Here is an 18623-nt window from a genome sequence, read left to right as displayed (position 1 = left end):
TTGCATCTACTTCATACTGTGAACTGCTGCTCGCTGCACAACACTGTTTTATGAGTTATGTTGGAAAAGTTTGTTGGCATATTTGAAAACGAGTCCTTTAATTGCAAAATGAAGTGGCTTCATTTTAGTTTTAAACATCAACAAATACGCCATTCATCAAACGGAGGTCAGCATTTAAACGCTGTCTTCCACTCGGATCATTTCTCACATATTAATTAACCCACGCGGGCACATTTACTTCACATTCAAATGTGACGGCGTGTTTAAATAGACTTTGCCATGCAATTAAGTTGCATTAACACCGCAGTGTCAACTGAACTCACCCTACGTCGATGCGGCATTGATTTTATTCGAGAGAGACTAGAGGTTTTAAAAAGCCATTGTGAGGATCTCATTGTTAAAACAGCTCATTAAAGGCTAGACCTTCAAAAGTGTGTCAGTGTGTCAGTGGCAGCAACAAGCCACGGCTCCGGCTCAAACACTCTGTAACCTGAAAACAGCTAAAAGGCTTGTCGTATTTTTGCATTCTGGCTTTCTAAAGGATGTCTGATATGAATGGCTCCTCGTGTTTCGGACTGGAGCCTTTAGGAATGACTGTTAGATCACTAATGTAACTGCAGCGGCCACAGTCATGGAGCTTCATATCACTTTTCCTCCCCAGGGCCAGGCCATGTGGGCTGTGGAGCAGCGAGGTGTGTGTGTGTGTGCGTGTGTGTGTGTGTGTCCCTTCCCCATCAAACGGCTGTCAGGCCGAGCTTATCATTGGAGCTGCAGGGGGGTGACGGGTGACCTGCGGGGTGACACGCAGCGCCGCTGCCTCACCCGGGGGGCACTGTGTCACCCTGACACCTTCCCCTCCTTCACCCCCACCCCCCCACCACAGTCACACACTGATCTCCTGACCTGTGCCAGCGTCAGCCTCTCACAGGCGTGAGCGCACACACACACACACACACACACGCGCACATGCAGTGCATACGCACCATACACCTGTCACACACAATACACTCCTTTTGAGTCACAGGATGTGCTAAGTGGTTGGAGTAAAAATGTGAGAGCAATGTAAGAAAAAGAAGTGCGGGGCAGAAAAAGATGGACAAAGAGTGAAGAGAAAAAAAAAGGGCTGCCTGTCACTGAAAGCATCTCAGAAACTGAGGCCTTTTCACCCATTTTTATCATCTATAGATCATGCAGGCAGCCCCTGCCCTGACACCATCCTATTTCTCCAAATGTCAGCGATGATGTTAGGGCCGATATCTTAAGGCTGTGGAGTAAGTGGATGCTGAACACAACGTGTGGCACAGATAAGAGAAAGAATGTGTATTTTGTCAGCTTCTGTCTCATCTCGCCCCGCAGCGAAAAGAGCGCAGCTTTGTTTTTGTCAAAATCCAGAAGACGAAAAAAAGCCTCACAATATTACATAGTGACAAATAAATGACAACAACATTTACTATGTTATCATCCAAATCCAAAAAAACTAAGAAATATGTAAATATTGAAGCTTTTCTTTCATTGCAGTTAGGATAAATGTGATTAATGCTGTGATGCCAAATTCAATCATATCATCAGAACACTTAGCAAGAGTCAAAAAGGACAACTACTGGCGTGATTAAAACACTGGTCTAATGCAATCAGCAAATAAATGAGAAAAAGAAAACACACCACAACTGTGATAATACTCTGATTTTCATTCATGAATTTGTAATCCTTCTAAAACCAACGGAGCCCTGTCGTATTATAAACACCAAGACAAATAACACAGAAATAAATATCCCACATCACATCATGAAAACTGTTTTAACTGCAATATAAAGTAGTGAGTTTGTATTAAATCTCATTACTGGACAAAGACCGCCAGGGAAAAAATTAGCGACATCACCGCCATTGTATTTTTCTGGCTGAAATCTTCTTCCTTTCCAGCACACAATCCCCACTAAATGGGACGAGAAGAGAGGAGGCAGTCTGAATGAATGGCAATAAATTAATGAGGGCCCTTCTGTCCGCTTAAACAAAGAAAACGAGCTAAGAGGAGCCCTGGATGCAGATGCACAGCCCCTCTATACATATCACAGAGTTCTCGGTTTTTAAGCAGTGTTTGTTGTGAAAACCACAAGCTGTCAGCACACATGGGCACATGCGCACCCACACACACACAGAAGTTGTGTGCACAGACAGCCTGCTCACAAAACAAATGAGGCACACACAAAAAAAAACACAGCCTCAAACCAATTTAGACAGTGGCAGAGATAATGCTGTGCATACACACATTGTCGATTCACACGTACATATTCCCATAGAGTTGTGATGTGTATAAATGGAGACAGCAGGTTTTTAATGATTTTTGAGTCTGGTTCTGTCACAGATTTCAGGGTTTCTTCCTCTCCACTGATGCCTAGTGTTTGCTCACTGTGTGAACTGTTGGGTTTCTTTTTGGCTCTCTATAATATTGTGAAGGATTCTGCCTTACTATGTACAGTGCCTTGTGATGATGTATGTTGTGATTTGGCGCTACGCAAGTCATGTTTTGAGCCGCATTGCCAGAGATAATTCACGGCTAATGAAGACTGGAAAATATGTCTCCTTTGTTCACGCACGGAGACACTGACTGCATCGTCACAAACAAAAGACGACGACGACGACAGAGACATGCTGTTACCTGCGCTTTCCACACACACACACACACACGTGCATGCGCGCACAACAACCGAGTCATCACACACAGGGTTCACTTTATTAAAGCGATGTTTTGGTTCACTGGGCATTGAGTTTCTCAGGCATGCAGTTCATTTTCTCTTATTGCCCCACCAGTCTGACTGAAGTTGACGGCCTTTGATCAAGACGAGCATGTGAACACAAAAACATGCACTAAGACCAGGCTCAGTATTGCTCATCGATGACACCATGCTGATGTCACCTTCGTTTAAACGGAGACTTACCCCGAGTGAAATGAAATGAGCGCGAGTACGATGGCCGACAGGACTTTGCTTTCATTATTAGTTTCTTTTCTGCGCACCGAAACAATAACGTCACACAATAACCTCCAATGTCCCAGAAGAGAGCGACGCCAAACAAGCACTACTACATTAACACTGAGAATTGAAACGTGAAGAAATTTGCTCTCTGATAAATAGATTTGGTTCCTGAGGAAAATTGTATGTCACGGTTACTCTGGGCAACTTCATCTCGAGACGGAAGAAATTGGTATAGATGCGGGCGCACACAGAAGATAAAACACATTTTGAAGAGCTGTGTTCACACCGAGGTTGCTAAGGTGTAAGGATATGAGAGGGTCTAGAGTTGATATGTGGCTGAAAAGGTCAGCTTGAGTTCTTATTGAGATAAGAAACGGATGAAAAGGAAAAGGTCAATTCATCAGCTCCCTCTTAAATCCCCTATGCTCCTCCATGGTGAGATTAAGTGGACTGACTGTTTAAACCCATTGACTTGATGTCTTGTGGCAAACCATCTGTATCTGTGGAATACAGCGCACATCTGAGCCAAAAATGTGCCATCTTGCTAAAAATAATCTTTATTTTCTTTTGTATTTCCCCCTTAACAAATACAGTACAACACTATCTAAAATAGAAATGGTTGCAAGCCATCATTGAGGCGCAGTCAAGCAAGTGAATGTGGGATTCACACTAAATTAGACAATGAAATCTCCAATTATATAGTCAGCGTGAAGCACTTAGGCAAAACCCAGTGTAGCACCTTTCACTGTTTGGTATGGGAATAGGTTTAGACTCTGAGAGGGGGAGCTATAAAGTGAGTGGGTATGTGCTGCTTACATGGCCTAAGTGGAAAAAGCTCATCTCAGCATATTAAGAATTCAATTGGAGCCACAGAAAAACTCAGTCACCCTGTTGTATTGTAATCAAACACGCTTGGCTGACGGCTCAGGCATCTGCTTCAAAGCTGCAGGACCATGCAAAAAGGAAGCACATGCACACTGGTGATGGGTACAGGCGGACTCAGATGTGGCTCTTTGCATTACAGTACCAGGTACTGACAGACATCTATCCATGTCTGAGAGCTTCAAAAATATGGACTGTTCCGGCAAAAAAATTGGAAAGCAGGGAAAAATATCAACGATGAATGTCAGGCTACACTTCGTGGATGGACACAAGCTCAAACAAACAGCCCGCTGACCACCCCCCCCCTTCCTCCTCTTTCTCTTCACTCCTATCAGTTTCAATGGTTGAAGAACATCCTTCAAAAAAACATAATGGGACAAGAAGATGGATGAGAGCATTTTTAGCTAACTGTCTCTGAACTGCTGCTGAAGATGTGGTGGTGGGGGTGAGAGGGAGCGAGGTTCAACAACCTTAATGTACCATCAAAGCTATCACAGACACATGAACAGCGACTTGAGAGGACTAGAAGATATAGTTTTTATTTCACAATAGGCCTGCAATATCTGTTTCATGTGTAGATTAATAGCATTAGTCATTTTGTTTGGTTGGTACAATATCAAACTGACATTTTTTTTATATAAATCCTGAAATCCAATGCTTCTAAAATGTCTTGTTATGAAACAACAACACAGAATGCATCCTAGATGAACTCGAATTTTATTTCTTTCCAAAACACATCTTCTAGCATGAATGAAGCTACCTCTATTCCCATTTACAAGTGAAACACTATTTATTTTTGGGTATTTTCTTTGCCAGAGAATGGAGAATGGAAGTCCCATAAGAATATGAAGTTTTTTAAAGCTTCCAGAAACTCAATTTGGGTTTCTGCAACCAGAGGTTCACAGGCATCCCCTGCAACCAGGCTCTTATCAGTTGTCAGTCACACTGTTGTCCACTCATAAGTGTCATGCTTTATCATCTATTTTCCTCCAAGTAGGACCACATTTCACAAAGACCATTTTACTTTAGACTTCCATTCAAACTGACCTCTTTTTACAATCAATCAGTGGAGTCGTCCCCTGGTGGATATTAAAAATATTGCTACTTCCAGGTTGCCTTCAGCGAGGAAACTGAGAGTACCTCAGTTTTTTGTGATATGGTGAATCCACAGCAGAGGGTCAAAAGACGGGCGTCAGGCAGGCCAACAACTCCACCATGTGAGCTGTCCAGCACCCAGGAGCATCTTTTCTCCATTGTCTACATAGAAAAACCTGCACAGCTAATTCATACATTCTGTCATCATCTACCCAGGTGTGCAATAGGTGTATGCATGGATGTCCACAAAAAATGGTGACATTCAAACATTATGTCTTAACTGTGCATCATTTTAGTACAAATAGAACTAAGGGCATTGCATGTGTGAGTACAACACATACGCAACTCACTGTGGACTCAGAATCAAAGAGTATGCCAAAGTCTTTAACTTTCAAAGCCCTGGTTGCCGAGAATAATTTGTTCCCCACTTTACAACTGCATAGACTACATGCAAAACGAATGCTCTGGCTTTACAGATGAAGACTCCGGTGCACACACGCTCTCTGTATGTGATCCATGAAGCATTGTGCGGCTAGCCAGCCCGTGTCCCAGAATGCCTGGCTCTTGTGATAGCAGCTCAGCCTTTTTATTGAATGCATAACCATTACACACGTGGTTGGTGGTGTCTCAGAAGCGGCAGCAAGTCAGCTGTGTCCTCCTTAGACCTTCTCCGGTCTAACAGGTTTCACATCCATGTGTGCTACTACACAGAAGATCACACCGCCTACAACAGCAGGACTAAACTCCTGGGAATCACCTTCAACCGAGGAACAAATGAATTCCCGATGTGGTTCATTTCACATCTGCCCGTGCAGCCCCACCAACCCAGTGATCCCCGCTCGCTGCGACATAGCTAAACTCTTAGATGTCATTACAGTGGGACCACAGATATTGGTTTTGGTTGCTCCTAATGAGGCAGAACCTCATTTTTGAGGAACCAGTTAAGTTTAGGGATACAATTTGAATGGTGATTAAGGTTAAGTTAAGGTTAAGCTTAGGTATTATGGTTGAGTACAGGGATAATTCTTTCAGGCTGCCCAAATGGAGGTCAATGCAATGTCCTTACAAGAATCACTGTGTATGTATGAGTGTGTGTGTGTCCGTGAGTGTCCGTGTGTAAAAACCATGGATGCTTCATTCTCATTCATATGTATCAGCAAGTTATCAGAAACTGCTGCGCCTCGTTGAGCTGAAGAAGCTGCTTTCCGTTCATTTCTCAGATTCAGCTGTGGGTGATTTTGCTCCTTTCTAATGCAACATAGAAAACTGTCTGTGCCAACATCTAGTAAGAAGGGGAAAGTCAGTCTCAGCCACATTAATAGTAGCTATCTGCTGCTGTAGCCTAGTGGTGGTGTAGGTACCTGTTCAAGATTTGCTCTCTCTCTCTCTTCCATGGCTGCGGGAAAAGAATGGCGTCATTATTTTCTCGCAGCTTGTTCTTGACACAGAACGTTTGTCTTGTGTGGTGTCCGACATCTATTGTGCCATTGGCCATAAATTTGAAGAGGGCGTGGCTAATATGGAAATGTTGTTGTTCCCTATGAGGACTTCCCAGGAAGAGTTCTGCACTTGTGTTTCTCGTGAGGTATGAAATGTCCCGACCAGAACTAACTTTGTTCTTGTTCTTGCCACCTCGAGGAAAAAAGAACACATTTCTCTGTACAGGCCTTTAGTGTTGACTTCTGATATTCTGATATTTGCAGCACCTTCGCAGTCCAGTAGCGTATCAACACACATGCAGACGCCAAAAACCTCTCCCATACCCACATATCTGAGCTATGCTACGTTGCTGTTCTCATAAACATCTGCCGTCCTGCTAATTAGCCCCTAAAAAGCCACACCTCACTGGGTTTCAGTGGTGCACAGACAATGTGTGACACATGAGGGGGGGACTCGCTGACATGATGGGAATTACAAAGCCCCGCCAGATCACACAGCGAATTAACTACAGTATGTTATTGTCTCCAGATAATGGCGTACAGTCTGCTGGAGAATGCAAGGTGTACGAGTCGAGCCCAACGTAGCAGAAGCGCTGTGGCTCATTTCAGGTCAAAAGGCTCCACAAAATTCCATCCCTGTTGACCAAAGATGAGACATAAACTCCACAAGGGGCTGTCTTTGGAGACAACAACAAGGGTAACAAGGTTAAGCAGAGCAGAAATGAACAGAGAGCACCGTTGAAACAAATGCAATCAAATAAGGGATTAAGGGAGAGGAAAAAAACAAAGACGCTCAAGGAATCATCGGGCTGCTGGAGTCTGGAAAGAGAGGGAACATGAGCAAGGCTAAATAAAGAATCATGCGTCCTCTTGTCTGGGCAGGAAAACTAATTCAATAAATAAAAGAAAATGTCAGCCGTGTGATATAGCTTTGCATGCCAGCTGAGCGAGGTGAGCATATTTCTATGCAGAACACCCGCAGCCATGAGAATAGAGATGGGGGGATGTGTCGAAAGTGGCCAGCTATATTCATAAATCTCCCACAGCTACTGGGGTCAGGCAGACAGGGAGAGTGTCAAAATTGTTTCTGGGTGTGAAAGGAAGGGGAGGAAGTTGTCTAACCAACCACTGTGACTGACTCCTACTCCTGGAACCAACCTGCTGCAGGGCCGGTCAGTCACACTGAGACACCCAGCACACCACCTCGTACCTCATTTGCATACGAACATTTGGAGTTGAGCATATATCTGCGTAAAAAGACAAAATATAGAACTGAGCGAGGAGCAAGAGACATGAGAACGTATGCTGGAAAGTCACAACACTTTTTCTGACTCTGACGACACTTCTTTCGCTGTGAGGAAAACGCGACCTTCCTTCCCATCCTGTCTTCTCTGTTTCTACCAATAGTGTTACTGTTTTTTATTATTATTATTTGTTAGGCTGTTGCTGAGGTATCGCTTGTTTTATGGTCTCAAGAAAATATGTATATGAAAGAAAAATAACATCTCCTTCTCCTTCTGTGTTCCTCTATTGATGTTTCACCTATTGGCTGTTTTCCTTAATTTCCCTTTTACACTTTCCACCAAATGCATCTTTAACAGCACACTCTCTCTATTCCCATCCCAGTCTTTATTCTCCATGCTCTTTATCCTTCCTGCCTTCCCTCCCACAGTGGTGATCAGGATATTGGTGCTGATGTTGCAGCTCCTGCCTGAACACGCTCACTATATCAGTGGGTGGACAGACATGTCAGAGAGCTCCAGTCAGCGGTGAGTGCGCCCTGGAGACTGACCCACTCGGCGGATACTGATCCCTTTTGCTAAACCAAGGGGAAAAGGAGTCAGAAGCATTTTTTTTTTGAAAACTGATATAGAGAAAGGCGTAAAAGCCAAGGTAAGCACAAGCACAGCAAAGCACTCTTTTTATGGTCCTTGTGAGGAAGTCACTGTGGTCACTGCCTACTTATTCTCTGTGGTCTCTTGACAATCCTGTATGTTTGCCGATATTAAAACATTAATGAACGAAACCTAATTGTCCACTGATCTAAGTTTGCAGCACAGCTTTGTCCACTAATCATGCCATGTAACATTTGATTGGCCTAATGGATTATGATAGAATTATCTTAGATAATAATAATTAAAGAAAGGTTTCTTTGCTCCCAAGTTAAAGGAGAATAAAGCAGCCCATTGTGGTTTTAAAAATGGGCAGAAAACAACACAAAAACTACCCCGTATTGCTGTTTGCATAAAGGAAACAGAAAATGAAACAAACATCTCCTTTTTATTGTCCACCAGAGTTCGACATGATCTCATGTTGCACATCGGGCAGTGGACAGGTCACATTACCTCCCCTGCTTCTTCTCATTCAAGAGTAGACAGACATTCCACATTTAATTAATGCACAGGGCGGTTGTATAAAACAGCTAATGAGGCTGTGATCACAGTGGCGTGAACACAACACGCGCTATTTGAAGGGGGGCGGGTGAGCATTTCACTTCCAGGAGACACTGGGCTTCAGTTATTACTGTCATAAGACAGCACTGATGGAGAGACTGGAGGTGGTTAGGTGAATACTTGTTCAACTGTTCTGCTCCACCGATCTCTGTTAAGTGACTAAATATCCACAATTACTTGACTTTTATAAAGAGTATTGATTTCTCATAAAAACGCAACATTCTCCCGCAGTTCCATCAATCCAACAAAGTGCAAATAAATCAGAAACTGTATGAGTTACATAAATTTAGGTATATATTATCTTTGTGCACTAAATTCAATACCAGGAATGTTATTATTACATTAAAAGAAAGTGCTGCGAAACGGAACTCCCTCGTCGTGACAGTACGAAGAAAACTTCTTTACAAAAGTCCAAGCATTGAACATTGTTCAAGGACGGAGAAAGTGGCACAGATATGTCGTGTACATTTCTCTTCATATACTCAGGTGCTTATATTCACAAGAAGAAAAAACTTGCTCCCTCAGCACAGCTCCTCCAGCAGGATGAATGTGCTGCACACTGCGTGCGCTCCAAGCAACTGCTCATTACTCAAAAACATGCATCTGCTTGGGAACAAGAACCATGACTCCAAAAAAAACGATGCCTCACTTTCATTCTGTGTGATTAATCACTGAATCACACCTGCATCACTATCTTCTCCCTGAAACACTCGCAAAAGGCTCCTCTTTTGATTTGGTACCTCTTCACAAAAACAGCAGCCGTGAACCACTCTGCAAAAAGGAATCACGCACAACAACACACACACACACAATCAGTGCCGGGGTCGGCCGTGCCTCCGCTCACCTGTGCAATCTCATACAGCAGCTTGTAGTGTTCCTCTCGTTTCTGTAAAGTGCACAGATTGCAGCCCATTATAGTTGTCGTGGAAACGCCAGGCGTCCAATTCTCCCCGAGTAGTGGTGGTACGGACACAGGGGGTCAGCCTCCACACCGGAGTGCTGGTTCTCATCAGTCACTCCTAAGCAAGCATCCCTTTCAGGCATCCCATTCACACACTGAGACAGACACTGAAAGCCTCGGCTTAGAGGAACACAGAGCGCCAGCTGAGTCTCACAGATGAACGCTCAGATGTGAACGGTGTGGCAGCAGTGGCACAAAGTAGCAGCAGCCGTTTCAGCACCAGCGAGTGAGTGTGTGTGTGTGTGTGTGTCTCGTCTCTTCTCTGCTGTTTTCTCTATTTCACAGACTCTCACACGCGCACATGCACACACTGACTCACTGGAGTTGTGGACTCTCGCTCAGCGAGACATCCCCCCCCACCCCCTCCCCTTCCTTTTTCCCTCCTCAACCGCGGCGCACATGACTACGCTGATACCAGCTCATTAATAATGAGGGAGAGTGCCATCATATTCATGAGGGAGGTGGGAACAGGGGAGGGGACAGGGGAAAGAGGGAGGAGTGTGAGAGCGCAAGAGTGCTGGTTCAGTAAAAGTGAGACACAGTTGTAGAATAAGCTCCTTTGTGTGAGCAGCTCAGGAGGAGTTGATTGTGAGGAGATGACACGCTGCAGGCAGGGAAGTGCCTCCATGGTCTCTGATGGGTCACCTGGCTACATCTGATGCTATGTTAAGTGTTTTGTCTGCTATGCAAAAGGAGGATGTATCATCATGTCATGTTTGTCTCTAATGTGGGGAAAAAAAGGGAGAGTGGATGCCTCTAAATATCAATGCACAAAATGTCAATAGGTTTAGTCCTGTAATTATTTGTTAATTGATGTTAATTTAGCAATTTTGATCGCTCATTTTTCAAACAAAAATGCTTCTCATTTTCTGTTTTCATCAAGAAATATTATGTTTATACATATATATATATATATATATATGTTATATACTGTAAATGTGGGACAACTCAGTGACCTTTACTCATTATTTCAGTTCTTATTAAAAGGTAATTACAGCCTAAATCATAATTTAGTAATGTCATTTTTTTTTTTTTTGCAACAACTCTAATTTTCCAAAAATATCAAGAATCAACCAAATACCAGAATCAGTTTTATTGCCAAGTAGGTGTTAACATATGAAGGGTTTAATTTGCAGAACAAACAGTACCAAGAAAAGAGAATAAAGATTACTAAGATGCAGGTACAATCTTCAGAGTTCAAGTGTTCGCTGAACAATGGAGCAATCTGATGACATCATCTCAGATCTTAGGAACATTCAAGAAAGTAAAGAGAAAATAACCTGTGCATTACTGCAGACTGTTTATGACAGTGATGACACTTTAGCTCGTCTTACTACCACATCACAGTCTGCACTGCAAATAGAGAACTAGGGATGAAAGGCGGTGTCATTATTAGATAATTTATTACATATTTATAATTTTGTTAGCACTACCACTCAGTGAAAGAATACTAAAAATATGCAAAGCCAGCGACTTCTGAGACAATAGATCAATCACTAACTTCCCACAAAGTGTGATAATTGCAAGACAATAGACCTCAGCTATTGTCTCGGCCCCCTTTCTCTAGCAAGAAGCTACACTAACGAGCAATAATAGTTAATAAATTGGCCTCCAAGCCAACAGCAGGGCTTGCTGTGCAGGATACAGCTAAAAGCAGATGAGTGCTCATCAGCTAGTTACTGGGCATCCCACCCCCAGAGACGCCGTAATCCGATTTTCTGGGCTTTAATTTTCCTCGGTGCCTGGAGGCAAGCCAGACAGAAGCCTAAATCATACAGCACCATTACGGTTAATATATCCTGCCTCCTCCCTCTACCTTTTCCCCATCCAAAGTGAAAGTTGTGACTCGCACCAACCTGCTCCTCATCCTGAAGAAGCTGCAAGGAGTAGGGTTTTTTTTTTGTTGTTTTTTTTTTTTGCAGTTGCCAGGCAATATCAAATCCACAAAGTGCTGTTCACTCAAGAGTCAATTGACATGAAAGGGTCCTATTGGGAGACTGGGGAGCGAGGATATAATATTGAATTTGATGAACACGGGTGCTACGTTTGCTTGCGGTAAAATGGACTGTGAAAAAAAAAAAGTGAGTTAGGCAGACCTCTGAAATTGTATATCGAGGACTGAAAGCTATGAAGAAGCACGGTCCGGTTGTCTACAGTCAGCACAGAAATGACATGTAAAACATTCAGGGTCAAATTCAACGTCCTCCCTGCATCGGAAGACAAATATTCAATTGTGAATCTGCTGACATTGTCCAGTGTTCGAACACATAAAGACTTGCATTCAGGGCTCAGGTATGAATGACCATGGTCCACTCGCTGACCCCGGAAGGTTAAGATGCTCATTGGTCACCCCGAATGGTCTTTCTCATGATCTGTGAAGCAAGACTGATACAGTAGCCTCTGCCTGCGGTCTCTGCAGGACATGCAGAGTGAAGGATGCGCTTTAAAGCGTGCATTAAAAGCTCTCTTAAGGTGCTTTATGGCCGTGGGTTTTACGTTGTGACAGGGCGAATTTACCTGAGACTGCATTTCCAATGCAACCTGCGGTCATGATTGGCACATTATAGTTACAGTCCGTGGGACCATTTACTTTCTGACAAGGTGAAGCTTCACTGGGCGAGTCATTTGTCTCAGCGCTCGTCCCGGCGAAACTTTTTATGTGGAAGTTATGATCAGTGCTAACAATATAAAAGCCTTGTTTAACATTTATATGGAAAATGAAAGTAGCCATTGTGTATTAAGTCTGTATATCATATTGACGACCGCGGAGTGTGTCTCCTCCTCTTGTCCTTTCAACTTCCACCGCTGTCCTTTCATTCTGTCCAGCGGCCGTTCATCACTGGGTCTGTCCTTTGCCTGCTCGGGTAGAAACGGGCCCTCAGCCTTGGTCATTCTCTCAGTTAATGGGCCCCACCTCACGGGGCATGGCAAAGTGATTTGTCCTCACCGTGATGGGTGTATTTTGAGGTTTCTTCAATTGCATTTCTGACAAACTGATATTTGAGCTCACCTTTAACCAGGAGGTTTCACCTTCAGTCGAGTGTGTAATGCAGGTATATGGCCCAGTAGTAAACCCCTGTGCCCTCAGACATAGCTGCCTAATGCTTACGCAGCCATAATTCTGTCCGTCACGTATAAGCCCAGCACAGGCACACGCACGGCAAAATGAGCATGAAAACAAACCCTTTCAGCGTGGAATATGAAATGTCACTGATTTGAACGAAACTTAAAATTGGTTTCCACCCCCAGCTGCCACTCACCAGGAGGACAGATTTCCATCCATCACATCCAGATGTCTTCTAAAGATAAAACACAGCGTGTTTCTGTTCCGGCAGCAACTTTTGGAGACGTCAGCGAGCCCATGATTGCTTTTGTCAGATAAAAACGCGGTAACCAGCTTAGTAAGAGACTATACTTCACATATTCCAAAATAGGAAATGAAATCAAATTGACAAATATCTTGGATCTGACTAATATATGTCCCAGACTTGTGGGTAGAAATGTCTCTATGTTTATTTGACCTTGACAACATACAAGAGGGCTGGTGATTTAATATGAAGCAGGATCCGCTGTGAATACTCGTCTATGGCAACGTCTGCCAGGACTATTAAGTGTCCGCACAGAGTTTCATACATAAACAGGTTTAGGCCTCGACACGCCGGGTGGGCAGAAATCTCTTTAGGTGTCAGTACTTGAAACTTGAAAAGATTGAAATCCTGCACACGTGAGTGGAGAGCCCCGGGAATTGAGCAGCGGTTTGTGATGTCACGCATGGCTCGGATTTGATCGCCCACTGCCGCCGTAAACCAAGTGCTCCTCCTGGGTATCTATCTGACCTGATGTGGGAATAATTAAATGAGGCCCTTTTATGAATGAATCATCGCCGGCGCACATAACTCCTCTGATGACAGTTGTGATGGGAGAGACTGCGGGAAGCCAACCAAAACATCTTTTTCACTGACAATAAATTATTAAAAAAAGGATTCAAATCTTTAATTCATGTGGGGACATGACTGGAGAAATAGAACAATGTGGGCTACTTTACATGATAACAAAGTTGCTTTTCAAGCAAACAACACCATGACTATTTAATCATTTTTGCTCACACGGCTACATCCTACAGTTCTCACTACCTTGAGGAGGCACAAGCCTCCGTGCTGCCTCTAGTAAATGAACGGTGGGAGGTTAATTATGATAAACCTGCAAACCATCAAAACCACTTGATAATAAAGTTAATGCTTGTTTTTGCTGGAGTCTCGTCACAACAAACCACCTTCAACCCCTGCCTACACCTCTGCAAAACACAGCATTTGACAGGAAAACAAACACAGAACAGAGGCGATGTCTGGTTAATGCTGATGGCCCCCGCTGTGTCGATGAAGATGAAACAAAATTGGAAACCTCGGAGTTCATGACGTGTGCAAAGAATTCAGTTAATTCTGTGGCAATAAAGAGTGGAGAAATAGGATGGGGGAGGGAGAATGGGGAAATACCAGTTAAAGTAGCAGTTAGAGCTGAAATGATGAATCGATTATTAATCAATTACCAAATTAAACGACAGCTATTTTGATCATCAATTTATCGGTTTGAAGGGTTTTTCATGATTAAAACAAGATTTCCGACTGTTTAAGCTTCTAAAATGTGAATCATTTCTTAATTTCTTTGCTGTGGATAAATTAAAAGTGAATCCTTTTTGGAACAGCGATCACCATTTTTTAAGGTTTTCTGATATTTTATGGACCAAGCGATTAATCGATGAATCGAGAAAATAATCGACAGATTAATCGATCGTGAAAATAATCGTTAGTTGCAGCTCTAGTAGCAGTTGCTGTGTATCAGCAGTACAGCATACACAATTGAGCAAAACTACCACATTGACTATAATATGTGACTATTTAAAAAAATGCCGTAGTATGATTACTATTCATTTTATCTCTGGTGACATTGTGATAAATTACAATTAGAAGTACAACACTGGATTTAGACTTTTGCATAGACAAATGTTTTTTTACAGGATTAAGCCAAATCAGAATATGACTATATAGGTTAATAAGTAACCATCAAATATTATATAATAGATATTGATGCTTTATTGGCGTGCAACCGAATGCTTAAATCATTCTTTATATCGCCATATAGCGATAAGTCATTTAGTAGACTGCTGTAGCTCACACAATAACAATAAAACTAATTGTATATGATCACGGGATACATTATCTTTTACTTTTTCTATTTCGCCCAGGGGCCCATTGCAGTCGTTCTTATCTGTAGCACCATAATGTAAGAATGTGACAGGTTAATGTCACTGTTTGTCAAGTCCAAACCTGCTTTATAACACAGGCTGTAATGAGCTAATCATCAATATCCAGATACCAAATTTCACACATTATCAAAAGATTGACATCAGTCACTTTCTGACTGAAGTAACATTTTAACCACCACTTTCTTTAGCATGTAGGATGAAAACAATTGTGACAGAAAAAAAAAAGCTTCACTCGTTTGACACGTGAATAACCAGTGACCTTTTCAGAGAGGAAACATTCAGAATGACACCTTAAGCTGCGGCTGAGTGGAGTGTGTGAGGGAAAGATAAGACTCCCGCTCCCGTCTCTTGACGGTGCTCCTGTCCACTCTCCTGTTCATTCAACTCAAGGCTGCAGAGTGTGTGGCCGGCGCTAACTGCTGCCATGAACACACTCCCAACCCCACGACACCATGACCCCGACACCACCCGTCCAGCAGGACGCCCTCAGGACATGTAGCACTAACGCTGCACCAGTTCCCCCTGCAGTTCCAGAGGAACACAGATGAAAATGTTGGCTCCCATATTTCCAGCCTTGATGGTTGTTTAAGTTTCCCTTGCCAGCCAGTGATGAATAGTAATCATTTCAGTTGCGTGAAGCATTCAAGCATAAATAAAGCTTAGCTGCAAAGTGTGCATCTGAAGTATGAGGTCCACAGGTCTGCCTGCTCCCGTTGCCTGGGGTATTTAATGATATTTGTGGCTAGAAACAGCCCCTCTGTGTGCAGGGCTCCACCTTTCTAGTATATTATGTGACATACTGTACAGTAACAAGACCAGAGAGATGCCTAGTTGTACTGAATAAATCTTCACTGGGTGTATATCATAAAATAAATACAGATTTGGGGATAAAATATGGTGGTGATCAATTCAGGTGCTTCTAATCTAGATAGACCAGCCTAGATGTAATCTCTCTGTGTTTCTATGTTCTGGCAGTAGAGGACAGAGGGTCAGGTGTTATCTCACAGCGACACACAGAACTTTTTTTTTTTTTGCCTTTAAAAGAAGCGACACAATAGCTGCATTTGAATGTGTTCTTAAAATTGGAAAAAACCCGCAAACATTACAAAGCGGCTGATGAGGATCCGTCAATGCGCCGCGGAGGCTCAAGGTGGCAAATTGTTACAGTGACAACAAGCAGCGAAACATGTACGACAGGCGCGTCATCGATTCACGAGTCTGCCGAGTTCTCGTCAATACGCAGTCAATACACGTTTGATTGCGGATGAGAGTTTTGTGCTCCTGAAGAGAAGAAGTGGATCTATAGAGACAATCAGCTCTATAGAGGGCAACCGGGTTAGACTTCATACCTACCTGCTCTGCTCCTTCTGTTCGGGCCCTATGCTGATTCCAGCATAAGCAGAAAACCTACAGTCTCTCATTGTGTCTCCTATTCAACGCCCTTTGAGGCAATGTCACCATAAAGGTCGTCCCATTGCAGGGGGGACACAATAGCAGCATTGTTCAGCTCTCCTCACGTAAAGCACATCTCGCATCTGCTTGACGAAACTGCTTTGACGATGCCTTGACCACACGAGCGGAATCCATATTTCAACTGTGCGAGCGTAACGCTGCACTAATCATTATTATGGTGACAATTAATCAAATACTTGTGATATGAAAGGAGTCACTTATATTGACAAACGCCACTGAGAATTCGCTCAAACAGCGCTGTGGGTCTTTACTGCTTCTCGGTTCTTTTAGCTTCTTTTTATATTGATGGATTTGCACAAGTCCAACAGAACTGTCATAGAGATACGACAGCTTGTCAAACAGTAAATGAGTCAACGACAGCAGTAGCTTTAAAAGAAAGGCCAGAAAACCGAAGCAAAATATGGAAAATGCCAAAAATAAAGATTTCATTTTTACAATTATGTGGTGTGTGTGTTTTAATCCATCAGTCACTGATGCCTTTTACAGCATCGACTCATTATCACCGTGCCAGAATGGAAAAATAAATCTGTGATTCGGGAGCTTGCGGATGTAAGATTGGGTCATCATGAGTCGTGGAAAATGATTTTTAAAAAACATTATCTGCTGAACCGTTTATTATGACTCTGTAGCTTTGAGGAAATAGCACCATCTACTTTGTTTGTTATGCGACCTTGTTCTCGAGGTTTCCCCTCAAATCTCCCGAAGTCATTTCCCCCCACATTGCCTCAAAGCAGTGGAGCAAAAACATTAAGATTAAGAAAAGTTGGAAAACAGAGTGTCTCTCCGATCTATTCAGACTTCAGGACTTCACTGGCACCTTCATGTACTCTATAATTTGTGTTGTGATGGGTGCTTGTTCACCGTGCTCCTCCAAGCGCTTCAGCTGGCCTGTTTAGTGTACAAACACACTTCCATTTTCTGTATGTTTTTTTCCCTCCAGTGAATTTCCAGTCTATTCTTTGACACGCCAGAAGGTGGAAAACCTTTGGTGCGCCTGAGTATCAGCTTAAATCCTTCCTCTAACCTGAAAAATGCTCCAACGGCAACAGATCTGGTGCCGAGCAAAAACCTGCAGATGCTCTTTTTTTTTTTTTTTTTTTTTTTTTTTGGCACACAGATTAGTGTGGAATTATGATGATACCCAGGAGGCAGGAATCTTATTTCCTGTCCACCTGATAAGAAAACAAGAGCAAACAATGACCAATAGGAACGAGGGCGAAGCATGCGATTTAACAGGCCGTGTGCTGGGGTTGGCACTCCAGTTTAACTAAATGGATCAGATAGTGCCCGACTGGAATTGTTTCAGTGTCGGCTATGACGAATACAGTACTCCGTAGAGCAGCAGGGGATTGGTGGATGTACAGTATGTGCCATGTTTTACATATTCATAGACATTCAAACATTAGCAAATACACCTCAAAAAAAATAAAACCCTGCATCCGTCTCCTTAATCAGATCTGAAAAACCTAGAAATCGTACAAGTTACTGCGCTCCTTCTTGGCCCATGACCAGGTCTCAAAATCAGATGTGATTTTGTTTTATGCAATCAGTTAAGACACAGACAGGCAGACTAAAGCAGCACTTGGCAGACACACGCGGCTATGATAAAAAAAATAAAATAAAAATAAAACTTAGCATGGATGTCTGTTGCAATCTCTTACAAACGGCGGTTGTGACAGTTGAACCATCCTCCGTTCCTGCAGTCGCTTCTCAAACATCAGCGAAGACTTACACGTTCTGTAACAGGGATTTTCAAAATGCATCTTTCACGCAATAAAGGTTTAATGGATTAACTGAAAAGTAATCAATATAAATATATAGCAACGACCACACGCACACACTCGTGGACACTGTGTTTCATTCTCCAGTGGTTTTGAAATCATCGTGGCCCTTGAGAGAAATGACAAGCATTATGTAAAATCATAGAGAAGTCTCTGTCTGTTTCTGAAGATGAGGTCCAAGGAAAAACAATCTCACAAAAAGTCCTCCTGTGTTATCACAGTGATGCCTGCAAATCTTACAAAACTCACAGTGCAAGGACTTGATTGAACACTAGATGAGGTAAATACGACACTTATCAAACTG

The 18623-nt window shown here is 42.9% G+C and overlaps 1 protein-coding gene across 2 annotated transcripts in view; it reads right to left on the bottom strand.

Annotated features, from left to right (window-relative positions):
- LOC122775388 (PDZ domain-containing RING finger protein 4-like) overlaps positions 1-18623 on the bottom strand; it is a 111454-nt gene that overhangs the window by 34802 nt on the left and 58029 nt on the right. The window contains exon 1 of one of the 2 annotated variants that reach the window (XM_044035230.1): positions 9686-10085. The exons of the other annotated variant lie outside the window; for it this stretch is intronic. Within the exon in view, the coding sequence (XP_043891165.1) occupies positions 9686-9754 (69 nt within the window). The 5' untranslated portion in view covers positions 9755-10085. Of the gene's footprint in view, positions 1-9685; positions 10086-18623 lie in introns of those variants that run through there. 2 annotated transcript variants of the gene reach the window in all.

The sequence above is a fragment of the Solea senegalensis genome, linkage group LG10, assembly GCF_019176455.1.
Source record: "Solea senegalensis isolate Sse05_10M linkage group LG10, IFAPA_SoseM_1, whole genome shotgun sequence".
NCBI lineage: Eukaryota > Metazoa > Chordata > Actinopteri > Pleuronectiformes > Soleidae > Solea > Solea senegalensis.
This window is presented reverse-complemented; position numbering and strand designations above follow the sequence as displayed.